This window comes from Pollicipes pollicipes, unplaced genomic scaffold, assembly GCF_011947565.3.
Source record: "Pollicipes pollicipes isolate AB1234 unplaced genomic scaffold, Ppol_2.1 Scaffold_7261;HRSCAF=8764_pilon_pilon_pilon, whole genome shotgun sequence".
Taxonomy (NCBI): domain Eukaryota; kingdom Metazoa; phylum Arthropoda; class Thecostraca; order Pollicipedomorpha; family Pollicipedidae; genus Pollicipes; species Pollicipes pollicipes.
Genome location: NW_023597054.1, coordinates 63,266,725 through 63,285,063, shown reverse-complemented (window position 1 = coordinate 63,285,063; position 18,339 = coordinate 63,266,725). Strand labels below are relative to the sequence as shown.

At 53.9% G+C, this 18,339-nt stretch overlaps 1 protein-coding gene across 1 annotated transcript; it reads right to left on the bottom strand.

Annotated features, from left to right (window-relative positions):
- Positions 1 to 751: 751 nt before the first annotated feature.
- On the bottom strand, positions 752 to 6,375 carry LOC119112177 (cytochrome P450 307a1). The gene is made up of 4 exons (XM_037236249.1): positions 5,949 to 6,375; positions 3,428 to 3,918; positions 2,999 to 3,112; positions 752 to 2,675 (listed from the first exon to the last, which is right to left on the bottom strand). Exons 1-4 carry the CDS (start codon positions 6,373 to 6,375, stop codon positions 2,133 to 2,135), a joined length of 1,575 nt encoding a protein of 524 aa, XP_037092144.1. The 3' UTR covers positions 752 to 2,132.
- Between the last annotated feature and the right edge of the window lie 11,964 nt (positions 6,376 to 18,339).

The following is an 18,339-nucleotide window of genomic DNA, read 5'->3' as shown; positions in this document are numbered from 1 at the left end:
TTGCAACCTACAATGTCCAGTAACGACTCCAAGCTTGATTGCGAGCACGTCAGAATAACTGTCAGTCTTTTAAGAAGCATGCTTTGACAGGCTCATCCTTGCAACCGAAAACCGATGCGTGAATGAAACTCACTTTTACGCAATGAAATATCTCATGTGTAGAATGTACAAGGTGTAGAATGTCGTATTACTAAAGACGAATGAGTGTGGTATGGCAGGATGTTGATATCATGATGAACGTACGTTGGCTTTGGTGCAATGACTGTTGTTTACGTATACTATATGTGTGAATATGCAATATAGTATGGTCAGACGGCGTTGCACCTGTGAGCTGAACTGGTACATGGTGTCGGTGGTCCGAGCCGCACAGCCTGATCTCCGGTATAACGCCACTCGATGTCTCGTGAGCCTCGATAGAGCAGATGAGTTAGCGCATCGCAGCATGTTCGTAGGTATGAGTAGATTGTCTTTTCCAAACAAGTCGCATGTTGCCAGCTGTTGTGGTTGGAGTGCTCGTTCCGTGACCGGAAGATTATGACTTCGATTTCTACGTGCTGCATAAATTGATTTTAAGCGTGATGTCCGTTTTTGTGGAGTGTAATCTTAGTAGTACGAACGGTTACAAAAGTTCAAAAGGAAAAGTCTATGAATAGTAAGATCTTTCGATAAGTGGCTTAAGTGGTGCGTTCCACTCCCATCCAAGATCCACGGTGTGTTTTCATATGGTGTACTGCTCGCCGTTAACACGCCATTCATTTTCACTCATAGTTTATTGACAATAACAACAACAAAGGGAGTATCGAAGAACAGAGGTTACAGCCTTTGTACACAGTGAATATCTTCAACCATGATCATAGAAGGCTCCAGCAGATCAATGGAGTCTCGAGTCGAAACAAAGATTAGACTCTAACGGACGGAGCATCCATTTAAAGCCAAACTCCAAGCACCATGAATATACTTGACAGGCCCAGGTACCAGCCTAAGTACCTAATCTCCACCCAGCTGTGTTCCATCTCAGTTGCACATAGCGCGTCCTGCCGGCTTCTGGGGACGTGCGGCCACCTCCTCCTTCAAGGTACACATCACCTCCTCACACCTCCTCAATGCAGATGGACACGTGACCATGTACTACCGGTGCCCGATCTCGTGATCACCTTCGACTGGGGTCATCATGGGCTTCAGACAGCCCCAGTGTCTGAAGTGGTGGTGGCTTCAGACAGCCCGAGTGTCTGAAGTGGTGGTGGTGTCAGACAGCCCGAGTGTCTGAAGTGGTGGTGGTGTCAGACAGCCCGAGTGTCTGAAGTGGTGGTGGTGTCAGACAGCCCGAGTGTCTGAAGTGGTGGTGGTGTCAGACAGCCCGAGTGTCTGAAGTGGTGGTGGTGTCAGACAGCCCGGGTGTCCGATGGTGGTGATGCGTTCGCCGTGTGAGGCTCACAAACAAAACAAGAACAAATGAACAGCGTGCAAAGCGGCCCTCGCCACTGCGGGTACGGTGTAGCGAAAACCTGGACTTGCCAATGCTGCTATCCGCGCGACTTGCGGGTGCCCGCTAATATCACAATGTTAATATCATAGGTGCCTGCCCTATGTTACTGCCCGCATATGTGCAAAACAACGAGGGAGCTCTACTCGGAAGAGTTATAAATCGGTAAGTATTATGTAGAATAGCAACGAGAGACCTCAGCCACCTACGCAGAAGCTAGGTTATCGGCCCTGCTCTTAACCACGAAAAAATAAATACAAATATTCGGCTTGTTGTCGAGTGGGCCCGGCACTAGCCAGTCGCCTTTCCGACGGAAGACGATGAGCAGGGGTCGGGTGGATCGGTGGGATGGGAGCAGACCCATCGACGGAGATCAAGTTCTGGAGATCACAGCCAGCAGTTCGAGATGAATGGGGCCTTTAGCATTGCGATTCTGCAGAAACTGATAACTAGAAAACGCCTAGGTGTGAGCGCCAGCGACGCCCGCGCAACAGCACGGGAACCATACTGACATGGGGGTGAATTCGGCGCTGCGGTGGTTCGGTTTGTCAGAGCAACTTTACGTTTTGTGCCGAGGATGTGACGCTGGGCTATTTCCTTACGTGATGCCAGCACTGACGAGCGTTTCCGCCAGCGGACGCCAGTCAGCTCACGCCGACGCCCGTTCCCTGAAGGCGATCTTGAACGAGTCGACGGGTAGCGCCAGGCAGCCGGGCCGCATGTGCTCCTCCACCATGCGCATGTTTTCGGGGTCCTCCGGCAGCAGTACATCAAACTTGGACAGGATGGTGCCCACCGTGAGGAAGGCAATGTTGGCTAGCATCTTGGAGCCCATGCAACTGCGTTTGCCGGTGGAGAAGGGCAGAAAGTGCGACGGCTTCACCATGACACCGTTCCGCACAAACCGGGCCGGGTTGAACTTTTCTGGCTCTGACCACAGCTGCGGACTCATGTTCAGCTCGTAGTTGTTGATAAAGACGATGGCACCCTGGTGAACGTCGTAGCCGCCGATGGTGGAGTCGCGCGAGGCCACGTGCGGCACGATGGGACTTGAGCAGACGCGCAGCGCCTCGTACATTGTGCTCTCCGTGTAAGGCAGGCTGGGCCGATCCTCTAGACACAGCTGTCTGTCTCCGATGCGCTCGTCCAGCTCCTCCTGAATCTTGACCATCACGTCTGGATTCCGGGCAATCTGGGAAAGACGGGAGTGGGAATGTCTAGCTGGAGCTATTGGTTATGCCATGCTCACCCTCTTCTCTGCTGTCGCATGGATCTAAAATTCGCGAAAATTGTTCATTAGAGTTCAGCGCTTGACAAAGCAGTTGCAGGGGAATGCTTAAAAACCATTAAGCTTTGGGAAATTTCCAAACAGGAAGATGTCTTTACATATCTCATCTATGTGAAGATCTCTTCCTTTTAACCGCTAGTCCGCGTGTAATGACAGAGAATCGGCCAATGACGACATTCCGCCAAGCGCAACCGGTCGTCGTGAGGCGACTTAATCCGGATGTTTACCTGTGTGATAGTCTGCATGATGATGTTGCCGACTGCGGAGTGGCCTCCGAGGAAGTCCTCCAGCTCATACAGCGCTGTCGTCTCCGAGATTTGCTCGTGCTCTCCCTCTTGAGTCTGGAAGCGAGACACCGAAAGTGGTGCGGGACGTCCGGAAGTCGTTGATAAATCGTTTCAAGACCCTTTCGTTTGAGTACACCTGAGACTTTTGTCTACAAATTTCGCCATTGAGCAGTTAGTTGATGTCATAAAACACGCAGTAGATGTCATGTAGCTTGTTATCTTAGTGTTTTTCTTTTTGTAGTTTGACGCTCAGCTCTAAAAAACCCTGAGGAACGACATTGCTTTCCGGCTATGACCAGTCATGCAAATATCAAGTTTCAAAGCAGTATGAAACGGTGATATGCGGTACAAAACTCCATACTGACTTACGTTCATACGTCGGAGCAGCATGTCAACAAAGTCCCTGGGGCTGTCGTAGTCGATGGTCTTCTTGTGGTGGCTGACAATCCTGTCGTTGATGAACTGCCGGATGCTGCTAGAAAGCTGCTGTAGATTCCTGAGCGCCCCCATGCGGAAGATCTTGAGCCACTCGATGAAGTCCATCGCATAGCCCTGGTTGATGTCCCAGAAGATCTCGTCAAAGTTGCGCACGAGCTTCTGGTATTCGGGGTCGTGCATGTCGAACTTGAAGGAGCAGAGGTAGTCGCTGAAGATGTTGCAGGACACCGTCTGGATGAATGGCTTGAAGGCCATGGGTCGGCCGCGCGTTTCTCGCAGCATTTTCTCGACACTGGTCAACTCGGATAGAATCGAGTCGTTCAACATCTGGAAGACGTCGGTGCCGGGCCGCACGTGCATGAAGAAGCGCGCCACGTTCCGCCGCGACACCTGCTTCTTGGACCAGTCGCAGAGCGCCAGAGCTGCAAACAAAGACACGCGCCTTCGGTGGAGGCCGTTGCACGGATGTACCGTTGTTTATCCTGCCGCGTTCCACTCAGCCGACTTTTAAAGAGCAAAAACGCCGCTGCACCCGGCTGCTCCCATGGGCCGAGATGGTATCTGGGCGGGATGCGCGGCCCTCCCGGAGCGGCGGCGGCCCACCCGGCCGAGTCGACATCGGCCGCGCCGCGGGCGGGGGTGGGCCCGCCACCGGCCGGTGGCCGTGACCGGGCCGCGTCACCGTCCAATGAATGGGAGGAAGCGTCGGCGAGCCGGGTGGCGGCGTCGCGGGCTGCTCTCGCCAGCCCGGCGTCCGGCAGTCTCGACCGCGGCCCCACCCCCTCCGTCTAATGGGCGCCGCATTCCGCCACATCTCCGACCGATAACCGGCCCGGCTTCAAACGGCCCGCAGCGCCATTAGTTCTGCGTGGCGGGCGGCCAGACGCCGCTCGCGCCCACCTGGGCCCGTTTCAAGTTCAGCCGAGCTAGTTTGGACGGCTGGACGCGGCTGCCGGCCTGGCAACAGAAGCGGCCGTCGCTCGGAGGTCACGTTCGAACGTTTTACGACTGGGTCACAGACGTCTTTATTTCCCATGGCTACGGGCAGGCCGCGTGCTAAGGCTTCTGCTGCATGTATATCGTCCTGGCGCAGACATCCTAGCCCTTGCGAGTTTGCAAGATGAGAGCATAAATCAAGAGGCTGTCTGTGAGCTCCGCGCACCTGCAGACGGGCGACGGTCATGGAATTTCTAAGGTCAGCCAAACGTCTGGCTCGTTAAATCGGCGCAGGGATTCGCATTATCATCGAGCATGGAAGCATGGGAATTTCCGCGAAGTCCGAACTCCGTGAACGCCCATGGTTCGCTGGTTTCGCTGCAGCATATCAGCGGCCACCGGCGAGTGTAATTTTGCGCCGGAGGCATGGGGAGCAGCCGACGCGAATCCGCAAGTCAGCCGCACAACCGCCACCTAGCGGCCCGGTCCGCCCCTCGCAGTCGCCGACGGGGCACGGCGTGGAAATCCCCGGCTGGCCCGTCTGTCACAGCGCAGGCGTCCTCTGACAGAGGTCTGTCAGAGGTCACGTCCCACTGGATTCGGTTGCCGTATTTCCGGATTGCTCCGATGCGTATCACTGTGTTGCGGCCGGCGGTCGGCTGGGTGCCGGCAGCCGCCGTCTTGTCGGCCCACCCATCAAACCCGTTCTGGGCGGCTCATCGGCGTTGCGTCCTCCCGGACCGGTGCGTCGCCGAGGCGGCCTCCCGGCGGCCGCGCGCGCGCCCCGGCGCCTCCGAAAACCTTGGGCACCGTGCCAACTGTAACGAAGACCCGCTACACCGCAAATAGTGCCATTATGATGACTCAACGCTGGCGTGGCGGCGTCACTGAGTGCTGCCGGCCCGTCCCGGTGGATGGAGCGGTGCGGGAAGCGGCCAGAGGGGAGAGCTACTTCACATATCAAAAATAAACAACTAATGTCGACCTTCCAATCTAAAACAAGTTTGGCGTCAACCACGTATGGTACGTGGTACCGCAAGGTCAGGTAGAATATGATTACAAAAGCGTTGCCGCCTTCCCCGACTCTGTTCCGGTTGTGACGTCCCTGCGATAGTGGAACTGACCGGGAGCCCAGAGGGAGGGAAAACCGCCTCAGGGCGGGCTGGAGTCAACTCCCCTGAGAGACGAGCGGTCATGGACACCGCCTGAGCGGTCGGGGGACGCCACCGCGTCCTCAAGGTCGCCACAGCGCCCGCCGATGCAGCCGCGGGCGCCGACCGAGCAACGTAAACAAACGTAAACTTGACCTTCGTGACGGGACTGACACGCTGCAGCCGGCGGGGGAGCGGCGCCGCCGCCGCCGCCGCCGCCGCCGCCGCCGCCGCCTCGCCGGAAATGCCGCACCGCGCCGCGCCAGACGCCGCCGAGGTCACAGTCTGCCCCGCCGTCGGCGGTGTTCTCCGCGAACCCATGCCCACGGCGCCCCTCGCCCGCCCGCCTCACACGAGATACTCACAGTTATCACGGTCGCCGCCAAACAGCTGGTGGTAGCGCAGGAAGTTGGGCCTGCCGTCGAAGTGGTCGCCCTTGGTGACGAGCACCTCGCGAATGCTGGCCATGTCGTTGACGACGACGGCCTCGGTGCCGCCCAGACGGAGGCCGTAGACGGCGCCGAAGCGGCGGCTCAGATCTGTCATGCACTCGTATGGGTTGGTTTTGAGGCCGAGCTGGACCATGTTGCCGATGACAGGGAGACCCCACGGTCGCGGCGGCAGGTGGCCGGTGGTGCCTCTGCCGGCCAGCGCGGTCAGCCAGCCGGCCAGCGCGCGCAGCGGGGCCGCCAGCAGGCGGGACATGCCCGCCTTCTGCTCCTTGGTCAGCAGCAGGCCCAGCGCTTGGACGGCCGCCAGCACGGCGAAGACAGCGACGCTGAGCAGGTCCATGGCGACGGTGGTGGCGAGCCGACGGGGTCTGGCCAGGCAGAGGACTACACAGACCGGCAGCCGCGCGCGCCGTTTTAAGTAGCCGACCGCGTTGAAGCAGTGCCGGCCAATCAGAGCGCGGGACGGCGGCAGGCTTCTGCCCCCTCCTCGTGCGGGACAGGCCCTCACATTACGGCCTCTCTCGGTGGGGGTCAGGTGCTGCTTCTGCCGCTCCTTTGACCAGCTGAAACGGTGAGTGCTGCATGCGGCTGATGCCTGGGGGAGAGTTGCGGTTGCGGGTGGAAGAAGTAAACTCGGAAACTTTCCGAGTGCGTGTAGGTGATCTGACCCAGTTCAAACTATGATTTGCGTGGCAGGTATGCCCAAATTGTGCACATTTTTAGCACATGGGTTTTGTGAGTGTAAATGAAACTGTCGCGAAACGTTCGATGGTTGGGCATATACATGCACCGATTACGCCATGAGTTACAACTATGTCATACGCCGTGCTGCACTTTCACAGCAGGCTTACTGCTGCTTTTTTGCTTTTATTTGTCTGCTATGAAATCGGACAAACTCGAATGTCTAACACGGTCATTGTGTGTTTAGTTCGGCATCCATACAATCCATTCCTAACCAGATCCACCATGCAATAACTGAAGGAGTTAATAAGTGCGTGGTACTGAAGGAGTTAAGCATAAAACGTTGCAAGACACGAAATGCCCTCAGCTGGACATCTCACTTACTGGCTGTCCTAGCTGCTTTGTTTGGGCGATGATTACACACCTCAGACCTCTGGCCTTTGCCCGTTCTTTAAAATGATATCCCTATTGCGTAAATAATTGCATTGTAGGATCGTGTACGCATTTTACGTTGTCGTGTTCTTTCCACTCCATACGCACAGAAAAAATCGAGGCTAAATTATGAGAGAGGCTTGCAATGTATGGTCGCGTTCACTGAGCAGGCCTGTGACATAGAATGCCTGCTAAATAATTGCTATTCAGCGAGAGTTAATCGTGAGCTTAAGCCATTGTATGGCTCATGACATGTGGAAGACGGGACACTGTTTCTGAAAGTCACTCATGCAAGTAGGGCCAAAACAGATCCTGTGCAGTCTGCTGGAGGGGACCTACAGCCGGGATTGCTGCATCTAACAGATCCTGTGCAGTCTGCTGGAGGGGACCTACAGCCGGGATTGCTGCATCTAACAGATCCTGTGCAGTCTGCTGGAGGGGGACCTACAGTCGGGGTTGCTGCATCTAGACAGTACGATGTAAACACTTGACAGTGACGTCTTTACGTACGATAACGCATGCATGTAGCCATGAATTAATCGTGGTTAAAGATGTGTTGCTAGGGCTTATAAGCCTTCTGAAGTAACAATACCAGCGTTTTATCGGTTGTAAACAAGGTAACGTGCCTGTGAACTCAACTTGCATTGTTCTCGAAAGTTTCATGGAGACGTTAGCTTGAACAAAGGAGCGTACCGAACGCCTCACGGAACAAACCTGATACGCAGATTGGGATATAAACTAGTGAAAGGCAAATCATATTCTCTCATGCCACCCAGCGAGTAGCAACACATTCTGAATATTTAGTTGGAGTTACTTTTCAATAAAGACCAGCATGCTCGTCTAATTAACCCTCCTTGTACGCGATGAATTTCGTTTGGGCCATGAAATTGGAATTGAGCCTCCCTGTATGCTGGGGGGGGGGGGGGGGGCATGACACGCAGTGATTGCGAAATCCACTGAACTGACTTCGTCTTTCTTGGGTTCAATCAGACGGCCAGAGTAAACACACTGTTTGAGACAATTGTTTCAAATATGTTTCCAATGGTGCGCTCAGAAGAGGAAGAAGTAAGGTGAAAAAAGTGCATAATTGGTGGATCCAAACAATGACGTAACCCAAAAAATGGGCTCAGGCAGAGTGAGGTACTATTTAGGTCCACATAAGCCGTTTGCATGCCGTTACGATGATGTATCTACACAAGCCGTTTGCATGTCATTACAATGGTGTGCTTACACAAGCCGTTTGCATGTCATTACAATGATGTACCCACACAAGCCGTTCACATCTCAGAGGTGGACTCAGGCACATGGAGGCAGGTGAGTGCATGATGCGTTTGGTTGATGCTCCTCATCTACTCTGGTTGCTTTTGATTGAAATGAATAAAAGTAGCAATCGCAGCTAGATACCAAAAAGATACGCTTTTCAAAGCTCCGAGAGCTCACTCAAGGCTGGTTTCAGCATACTCGTTATATATATATATATATATATATATATATATATATATCAGCATACTCGTTAAAACCGTGTTCAGTTCCTGTACACCGCTCCAGTGCCATGTTCTAAAACACTAGCACGCTCGAAACCATGGCCTGCATTCCTGACAATTTCTCTCGAAGAGCCGGTCTTTAATTCACAAGTGAAGCCTTTAACACTGTTCTCCTGAGGCTATGGCCACCCTAAGGAGGAGTCTGAATGGCACTCACTTTCGAACGAACCTCGTGCAGTGCCTCTATAAAAGCTGCCGGAAAGCATGCAACCCGTCGGCACGATACAACCGTGCAGGTCGTCTTTGCGACGAGCAGAAAGTTCACCCGCGATAATGCACCAGCGACCTTCTCGAGGTCAAACGATGAAAGAAGACCGATGCAGGTGACGATGCCCTTTACCGCGCTCTGTGCGGCACGTGCTAATGATGCGCAGAGATCTGGGGCCAGCGGAGTACCGGACATGGCGTATGACGGTCTACTGTCGATCAATGATTATATCAGGAATTTACGCGCAGCTCCCAAATGCACACGAGTGGTGCTTCCCAGGGGCCATGGCAGGCCCTAGCCGTACAGCAGCACACTCCTAATTGGTGGGTCCAAACGTCAGTAAGTATGGGCGCCGACAGCAGCCTGCTTAACCCCCTGCTTATAAGCTCCGGACACTGCCTCGACCGGGAACTGAGTACCTGCGTAGGTACTCTCACTGGCATGCGGCACAGTAGGGCACTGCGCAGCTCTGGCGGCACGCGGCGGGCTGGCCGCGGGCTGCCGGGCGCGGGGCCACTCAGCGGCGAGCGAACTCGGCATCCGCGCCGTTCCGGCAACGCGGCCAACTTTGGCGCCAACTCACCCGGCCAGGCCGTGACGACGTCAGAGGCGACCCGGTGACGGCACCAGCCGGCGGTGCGCGGCGTGGGTCTGATGTGGCCGGGTGTGCCGGGCCCGGGAGGCCGGCGCGGCTCGGCTGCTCTCGCTGCCGACGGACCACCACCGCGTCACCTCGCCGGGCCGGCCGGCCGGCCGCTACAGCTGGGTGAAGCAAATCACCAATTCCACGCGTTCCGCTCCCTCTTGGGAAATGCATGCGTAAAATCCCCTGAAAACCGATTCAGTTCATCATCCGGTTTTGCAAATGAAATGTCGACATTGAACCGGCGACATCCATCACCAGGAATTAACTCTTGGCAGCCCGGTCTTGGCAGAAAACAAGGATGAAATCAAAACAGCGGCGACCACGACTACTTAACACAATCACATGTTAACACAGCTTACTACAATTCATTGACACAAATTTCCGGGCTTCATTCCCGAATGTTTTATGTCACAGCACTTCTCTGTGGATCGCCACCTCGAAAAGACGTATCTTATCAGACGGTAAGATGCGTCTTTAAGATAAGATAAGGTAAGATATCAGAAGATACGTCCATCAGACTTATCTTAGTGGTTGCAGGGTGACCTCGACTTACGTGAGGAAACTCAGAGTATTTGCGGTAATGCACCTCATGCACCTGCTGGGAACACTCAAGCGGCGCGCGCGTACTTCCCGGCGCCCGCCCGCCGCCACGGACAACGGCTCGCTGACGTAATGTGCCGCAGTGACGGCGGCCGAGGCTCAGCTTCCGGGATGCTCTCCTCCACGGCACGGCACGGCACGTCTGAGCTGTTGCATGCGCCCGCGGCAACGGCCAGTCTCCGACGAGACGGCAGGCGTCCGCCGGGAGACGCCGCGCGTCTCCTGCCGGTCTCCGGCGCCGCAACCGGCGTCGGCTCGGCTTCCCGGCGCATGCCAAGCGGCCCATCGGTGTCAGCGGTGTGTGGCCTTGGTCGCTGCAACGCGGCGACCGTTACAGGCAAGCCGTATTTGATCACGGAAAAGCTCGCATCTGTAAAAGTCAGCTGCGGTTCCTCGTGGAGATTGGACGCCAAACAGTCCAGTTTGGGGCTGGCTCACTCTCAGCTAAACAGAGGCTGCCGTTAACATTTTCCTCAGCAGAACTTAGCTTAACCAGCCAGCGCATCCTCGTCCTTTTCCCCGTCCTTGTCCTCATCCTCGCTAGCTTTTTATGACCTCGTTTACTTAACACAATAACAATGAAGATATGAGGCCACATATTTGGCATTTCATCTATATTTCGTGACAAGCAGTAGAATACCGATTATGTTGGCGGGCGGCTGCAACAGAAGTGGCTTCTTCAACCTAGATACGATATTTCAAGGAGCATTAGTATACTAACGAGCTGGTTGGCAGCAAATTATTGTGCGCATAAATTGCATTCAGTCAGTTCAAGACGAGTGCATGATACCCCTTGTTGAAATTTCCGGCCGGTTTTGCGGCGCTCACAATGATAATTAAATAATACCAATTGCTGTACTTTATAGCACCATTAGCTTTTCCGGTCATCTCGCGCCGATCTGTAGTTGTTGAACTGTACGTTGGTTGCAACAAGGATGGCGAAACACCAACTGGCGGTCCGAATCAACCCGCAATTCGTTATATGGCCATGTTTAAGCCCTGTGCCACCTACGCGCTGCAGTCCCTCTACCACTATTCACATTGCTGAAAGTTCACAAAAAAACATTGCAAGGCCTGGGGAATCCTAGCATTGAGCTCAAACTCGGCACCAGATGTCAGGATGTAACAATTCCTTTATCATTTGCTCCAGTCTTCCAATGTTGTCGACGGCCTGAACAACGAGCGACTTTGAATGAGAACACCAAGTACACCAACCAGGTTGGCATCTTGCCATTGAGATGGGAAGTTTCCTAGACTCGCAAGCTCCTACCTGGAATAGGATTGCAAGCTGAATGCAACGGCGGCGGCACCGACGGCCACGGACGCTACCCTCTGGTAAGCATCGTCGCTCCCTTCACGAGGCGTGCAAGCTCATTCCGGTTACTCTTGCCAGCTTTGAACGAGACCTAGCTAAACTCAAACAGAACGAAAGCAATGGGTAGGCTCTCGAAATACCTAGAGGCGGCTGCGTTAGAAGTGAGAGCCTTGACAACAAGAAGGACGCTTTACGTGGCGTGGGACGAGCCTGGCGGTAGCAGGTGATACATTTTTCCGCTGTTATGTACATGATGCCAAAAATGAAGCCAAAGGAGCTATAAAACTTTGTGCGATCCGTCCAATGGGCTCGCGCAATGTGCTTGAAAGCGACTTTGATGATAACGATGGAGTGCAGCGGGGAGCATTCGCGCGCTAGTTCTGTTGCAGGACAACTGGCTTACAGACCAGATCTTATTCGATCCGGCTTGGGGATTTCAGTTGATAGTGTCGATCAATATGCGTCGACGTATGGTCAGTTATGACATAAATACAACCAAAAGCACACATGCTTTGCGTCCATATCGGTCACCGTACAGTACAACAGGACAGTACGCCTGTGTCATTTTCATAGCCGCAGACTCTGGGTTTGCACCACAGTATCTTGTTTTTTTGCGCGTTTCAATAAAGGTGATATAATAAGCAGCTTTCCGGATTATTACTAGCGTACCCACGAGTCGGGAAGCTTTGAAATTCGTTAGTAGTTATGACATAAACAAATTTAATTTCACGTTTTCACAGTTATTCAAAAAGGGCAGGAATTTATTAATTCCAATGGCGCATAAAGAACCCACCAAGCAGAAATCCACCCAATAACATTACTGCATTCACCGCATGTCCTGAGCACGCATTTTATAGCACTATCCTGTAGCGTATTTTTAGTTCACTGATTGCGTTTACCGTTGACTTCATCCTGAATAAATCACCTATTAGATGCATCTTTATAAAGGACCATGACCATGTTTTCACAACTATGCACCCGTGGAAACGTATGTGGCATATCTTTAACGAACTTCGTGTCTTGTGGTTGAGAACTCTGTAAACCCGCGATCAGTGTTTGCAAACAAATCAGCTTCTAGAGGGCGTGACGGCCTGGGCGAGCTGCCAAGTTGAAAACTTCATCATTGCTCAAGAGAGACTGACGCGGCCTGCACATTCGCTCGTTATCGCCAGGGGAATTACTTCACCTTGGCCTGCATCCGCAATCTGTGGAATTGACTTAGAAGTAGTCCCAGTTTAGCTGTTTGCCCAGGAGGACGGTGTTGAGAGACGGGACCGCGCGGATGTGACTCGCATGTGATGCGTTTGTGCGGATGCGGATGCGATGTTAATAACTCAGCACCATGGTACCGTCAACGCCCTTTGATGACGTATGGTGCACGGTTCCTTTCGATGAATAGCACCGCTTCAGTTATGCAACGTATTGCAACGTGATGGTTGTCTGAGGCGTCATGGGCTGGAAAAAACGAGGATATTCAACCTAATCGGGCAAATCCGCGGGGTAGCTATGCCGGTTGGGAAAATTACATGTATGGATATAGGCACTGGCACCAGAACGAAAAGTACTGCCATTGCTAAATCGCGTTTGGCTCAAGATTGAAATAAATGTCTTGCGGTTGTAAAAACAAATCTGCGCAACGCAAATTAGTGTGAAACATTTCATACTTCCGTACATACTAATACCATCATGTGTAAAATAACGTGCTGAAAAGCACGGGACCGAAAACTGACAGTAGGCATACAGCACAGGTAGTGTTTTTCTTACTGAATGATAAGCTCAGCAATCTATTATGCAAAGGACATTCTAGCATCAGTATCTTCTAGATAGTTTCGAGGCATACACTGGAGTGCCCCTGAAAATTGCTGGCTCTTGAGCAATTTCATGATGGGGATCCCTCCCCAAGATGGCCAACCTCCCTATGACGTCTGTAACGATGCAGGTCGGAAATGCAACATTTTGCGGGCGTCTCAAGACGAGGAGGAGCTCCTCTATGCACACACTCTTGGCCCTGGGTCAATTCTGTCTCATTCAGTCTTATTCTTACAGCATTTATCATTTTTCGCGCAAGATGCGCTGGTTCACATTGGAACATGAACAAAAAGGCATACATTCCAGTTTTGTTGTGAGGCATGCACGTAACGCTTGCAAGCATGTAACGGGAGGGTGTGGAGGGGGGAGGTCCGAGACGAGTGTAAACTTCCACCCCAGAAGTGTCACCAGCTCCGCATCTGGGCCTCTCCCGGCCTGCGCGGCTTCTCCCGGCCTCTCCCGCCTGTGTGGCATCTCCCGGTCTCTCCCGGTCTCTCCCGGCCTGCGTGGTCTCTCCCAGCCTCTCCCGGTCTGTCCCGGCCTCTCCCGGCCTGCGTGGCCTCTCCCGGTCTCTCCCGGTCTCTCCCGGCCTGCTTGGCCTCTCCCAGCCTCTCCCGGTCTCTCCCGGCCTCTCTCGGCCTGCATGGCCTCTCCCGGTCTCTCTCGGCCTCTCCCGGCCTCTCTCGGCCTGCGTGGTCTCTCCCGTTCTCTCCCGGTCTCTCCCGGCCTGCGTGGCCTCCCCCGGTCTCTCCCGGCCTCTCCCGGCCTGCGTGGCCTCTCCCGGTCTCTCCCGGTCTCTCCCGGCCTGCGTGCCCTCTCCCGGTCTCTCCCGGTCTCTCCCGGCCTCTCTCGGCCTGCGTGGTCTCTCCCGGTCTCTCCCGGCCTGCGTGGTCTCTCCCGGTCTCTCACAGCCTGCGTGGCCTCTCCCGGTCTCTCCCGGCCTCTCCCGGCCTGCGTGGCCTCTCCCGGTCTCTCCCGGTCTCTCCCGGCCTGCGTGCCCTCTCCCAGCCTCTCCCGGTCTCTCCCGGTCTCTCCCGGCCTGTGTGGTCTCTCCCGGTCTCTCCCGGCCTGCGTGGCCTCTCCCGGGCTCTCCCGGTTTCTCCCGGCCCGCGTGGCCTCTCTCGATTTCTCCCGGCCTCTCCCGGCCTGCGCGGTCTCTACCGGCCTCTCCAGGCCCGCGTGGCCTCTCCCGGTCTCTCCTGGCCTATCCCGGCCTGCGTGGCCTCTCCTGGTCTCTCCCGGCCTCCTCCGGCCAGCGTGGCCTCAGCCCGCCGGCGGGGCCCCCAATTGCCGGCGCTCTCGCCGCCGCGGCCAGTGATGAGGGTATCTGGGAATCCCGGCCAGATTTCGGTGGTTGTTCCGCGTCATCAGCAGTCGGCGGGGTGATGAAGCGCCGCGGGCAGATGCACCCGGCAGCGGCGCCAGCGCCTCACTGCGCTGGGGGCGCGGCTGGCTGGCGCTGAGGGCTGACCAAGCCGCTCAGTGTGGGCCGGCCTTGACAGGGCCAGCCAGGGCCAGCCAGGGCCACGCATCGCCCCACGCTGGCGAGCAGACCGACGATGGCGCATGTCATCCGGCCCTGCCTGACCGTCTACGTGATACAGAGCGAATATCAGCCATATTGCTATCAAGGGACACGCATGCGAAGGGAAAGAACGCTGTTGCTGTAGTGGGATTCGACTTAAGGTTATCCGATAAATCTCAATGAAGACAAGGGCACCGAGGTGTGGGCTAGTATCATACAACGCATCATTACATTAGCTGCAATGCATTTCCGGAATTAACCTTGCCATCACGAAAGGGACATTATAAGGCCCGCGGATAATACACGGCGCAAAGTACACATGTGTTTCAGACATGCACAAAAATTTCTTCCAATATGCGTGACTACCTTAACCGATATATGTGTCATCCGTCATTTTTATACTGCAATCGGTCTTGTTTTGTTACTGCGCACTACATGGCGTCGTGCTCATTGCACGTGGTAACTACACACTGTCATTATGCCATGTCTTGGGGACAATCGCTCACTGGAGCACTGATGCAACCACATGTCCAGGATTTGGGATGGGGGAGGGGGGCAGATCAGGACTGCGGATGGCAGACGGGAATCGGACGGGTCATTCCAATCTGAAAATGGTATTCGTAATTGGGAAACGTACAAAACGTGCAATGTGCGCCCAAAATAGATGGGGTGAAAGTCCCACTCTGTGAAAATTGAAAGAAACATTTCCCCTCCGGCCCCTCATCATTCCATCCATACACTGACGCACTGGGCAACCGGCATCCCATGGGAACTCAACAACCTACAGCACGGGAACACCAAGAAACGTCCACGCAGCACAAGTAATCATAAGTTAACTGCGCAGTGACATCACCTACCAGACGCTTCTCTAAATGACAGTACGGGCCCCACAGTGAAGCGCTGAGCCCGCCTTTGCACGGGCTCTGTCGGGCTGCAGCCTGCGTTCCAGAGCGCGGGCGCCGGCCGTGACGGCCTGCGTCGACTCGTCTCCACGCTGGGGGGTGGCGCCGCCCGGCCGCCGGCTTCACAGCACTCTGATCGCCTGATAGCGGGTCACGGGGCCGGCCGCCGGTTGGCGGACTCTAAACTTAGAGGTGACCTGTGAAAGTGCCGAGGCGGCCGGCAGCGGTGGCCGGTGCGACCGCCGCCACGGTCCGGCCGAGCGGTGCGACGTACCCGCGCCAGCGATGTCTCGCGGAGTGTGGCGCGACACTGGCGGCCGCCAGCGTCGAGCAGGAAGTGGCGGTGGCGGCGACCCAGCGGAGCGGCGGAGCGGTGCGGACGGTGGCGCGTGCCTGCCGACCCAGCCGGCGCCGGCCGGCCCGCCCCGCGGCGCCTCGCACGCCGACCCAACCATCTGATAAACACGCGCCGATGCAGGGTGCATATTCATCCTTAATTTCGTGCCGGTCGGTTCAACAACCGGTCAGCGGGTGGCCGAGCGGATGGCCGACCGACCGCCACCGGATTTCCCCCGGCCAGCTGACGGACTTGACCCGCGACCTTCGCAGTCTCGACCGCATCCCGGCCAGCTGACGAACTTGACCCGCGACCTTCGCGGCCCCGACGCGCGGAAACGTAACCCCCGCACCGCATGGCAACAAAGAACCCCATTCTTTTAGGTTGACAGCAAGCTTATCCTTGGCCTTATCGGGAAAATCCTCCCAGGGTCAGTGTTCGCCGAACGTCATGCCAGTTCGGACAATAACGACGCGTTTCCTAAAAAGCTTGACACTACATATTCAAGCCATGTGGCCTCTTCCGCTGTGTGAGAAATATTTATCGAACAGAAGTGTCCATATTGATCGTACCAGGACGCTTCGAGGGAACGACGTGCCCTGCCATTGAAGAAAAATGGGAAATGTTCGTCGAAAGAGTGTGCTGAATGACTTGCACGATGTAGCGCATACTCCTATATTTGTGATCAACTGCACGGCATCCATGAAGCATGTGGTTTAGTGGTTGTTGAACTGAGTTTCCCGTATCAGATTTGGATCTTATATCAGCTTGGCCTTGGCTCAGCTTCATTCTAAGCTAACTCAATGAAGCAAATGACGTTCAAAAACGCTGTAGCCGGTAAGGAGATCTTGTCCGATAATAGATTGAAGTCAGTGAAGAAAAGGAGATCACACGCGGTTTGAAGGTAGCGTTTCAGTTTATCACGCGAGCTCAATATATATATATATATATATATATATATATATATATATATATATATAATACATATATATATATATATATATATATATATATATACATATATATATATACATACACATACATACATATATACATACACATTTATAGATAAACCCAATATTTCTGACGACCTTCATCTGACGAGGGAGACAAGCATTCGACCCAATCTCACAATATGATGTGTGGGCCGTATCGAAAAGGGCAATTAACATGAACAACTATATAGATGGTATCTACTCTGGTAAGCTGACAAGCAATGCTCCCTTAAGAGTGATTTCCAAGATGCCTGAAAAAATTGGAAAATGCTTTCAATGTTGCACTGCTTAGCGTTATTGTCAGGCATTCAACTCAACGTTCACTCCCGTCATTTGTAATAAATATTGTCGTAGGAAATGCAATTTTCTGTTCATAAAGGCTATGGACTAATGATGCTCGTTCTTATTTTAGAACAGCAGACAGAACATACATATCGTAAGCAGTGGCTGCCATCTTCGCCGGTGTGTAGCTCAGAAACTCGAGCGGCTGAGGGCTTCAGAAGAAAAGGGCTGTGAACTGCACCAAATGGTCTTCAAGATGGCTATTTCAGTTCTAAACTCCACAGAAATGTGGAACACTCCCTTTAAAACCTGACACCAGCATGGCATGAGCAACAACCAGCTAAACTGACACCAACTCCCAGGCGGCAAAATTTAGCTGCCACGAGCAAGGCAATCAGCTTTCGGTGTGTTACACGTCTGTATGCATCATCTTGCATCGGCATGTTCCGACCACTGGTAGCTTCAACATGGTTCCAGTACCGCCAGCATTGTGTCAGTACTGTTTGCAGGCACCGCGTACCAATAACCGCATTTCCTGCATTAATCATGGGTGTAAAACAAGATCGCATTCCGATCTGGTGGCAGCTCTCTACAATGACGTCATCAGCCCATCTGAAGTGTCATGTATGGAAACGCCAATGGAAAATGAGCCGGATGAACGAAATCAGGTCGGTTGGAGAACGTGGGATTGCACCATTCATTTTCACAACGATGAAGCAGCAGCAACATCTCAACTTTCATTGATGGCTCTAGCAACCATACTACAAACTGGATGGACTCGCCGAGACTAGAATGCCTGGACATCGAACTATGAACGTTGGTAACGTGAGACAATAGAGGATTATGCTTCACTCCATGCCTGACTATATCATACGACCAGGACACAAGATAGCGGAACACCTGGGCAAACGCCAAACTAAATATACCGGCGGTTTTACAAGGTGAATGTGTTCAGCATTCAGACATCTGTCGCTTTTTTGTGAAATGACGTGCAAGTGGTTTTTGCTCCTTATTTTACATTACGCTTA

Bases quoted from the DNA above. Each gene is read 5' to 3' on its own strand.
- LOC119112177 (XM_037236249.1), bottom strand. From the start codon at position 6,375: ATGGACCTGCTCAGCGTCGCTGTCTTCGCCGTGCTGGCGGCCGTCCAA. The intron at 3,113-3,427 runs GTAAGTCAGTAT...TCTCGCTTCCAG, and splicing joins TGCTGCTCCGACGTATGAAC to ACTCAAGAGGGAGAGCACGA. The intron at 2,676-2,998 runs GTAAACATCCGG...CGTCTTTCCCAG, and splicing joins TCATGCAGACTATCACACAG to ATTGCCCGGAATCCAGACGT.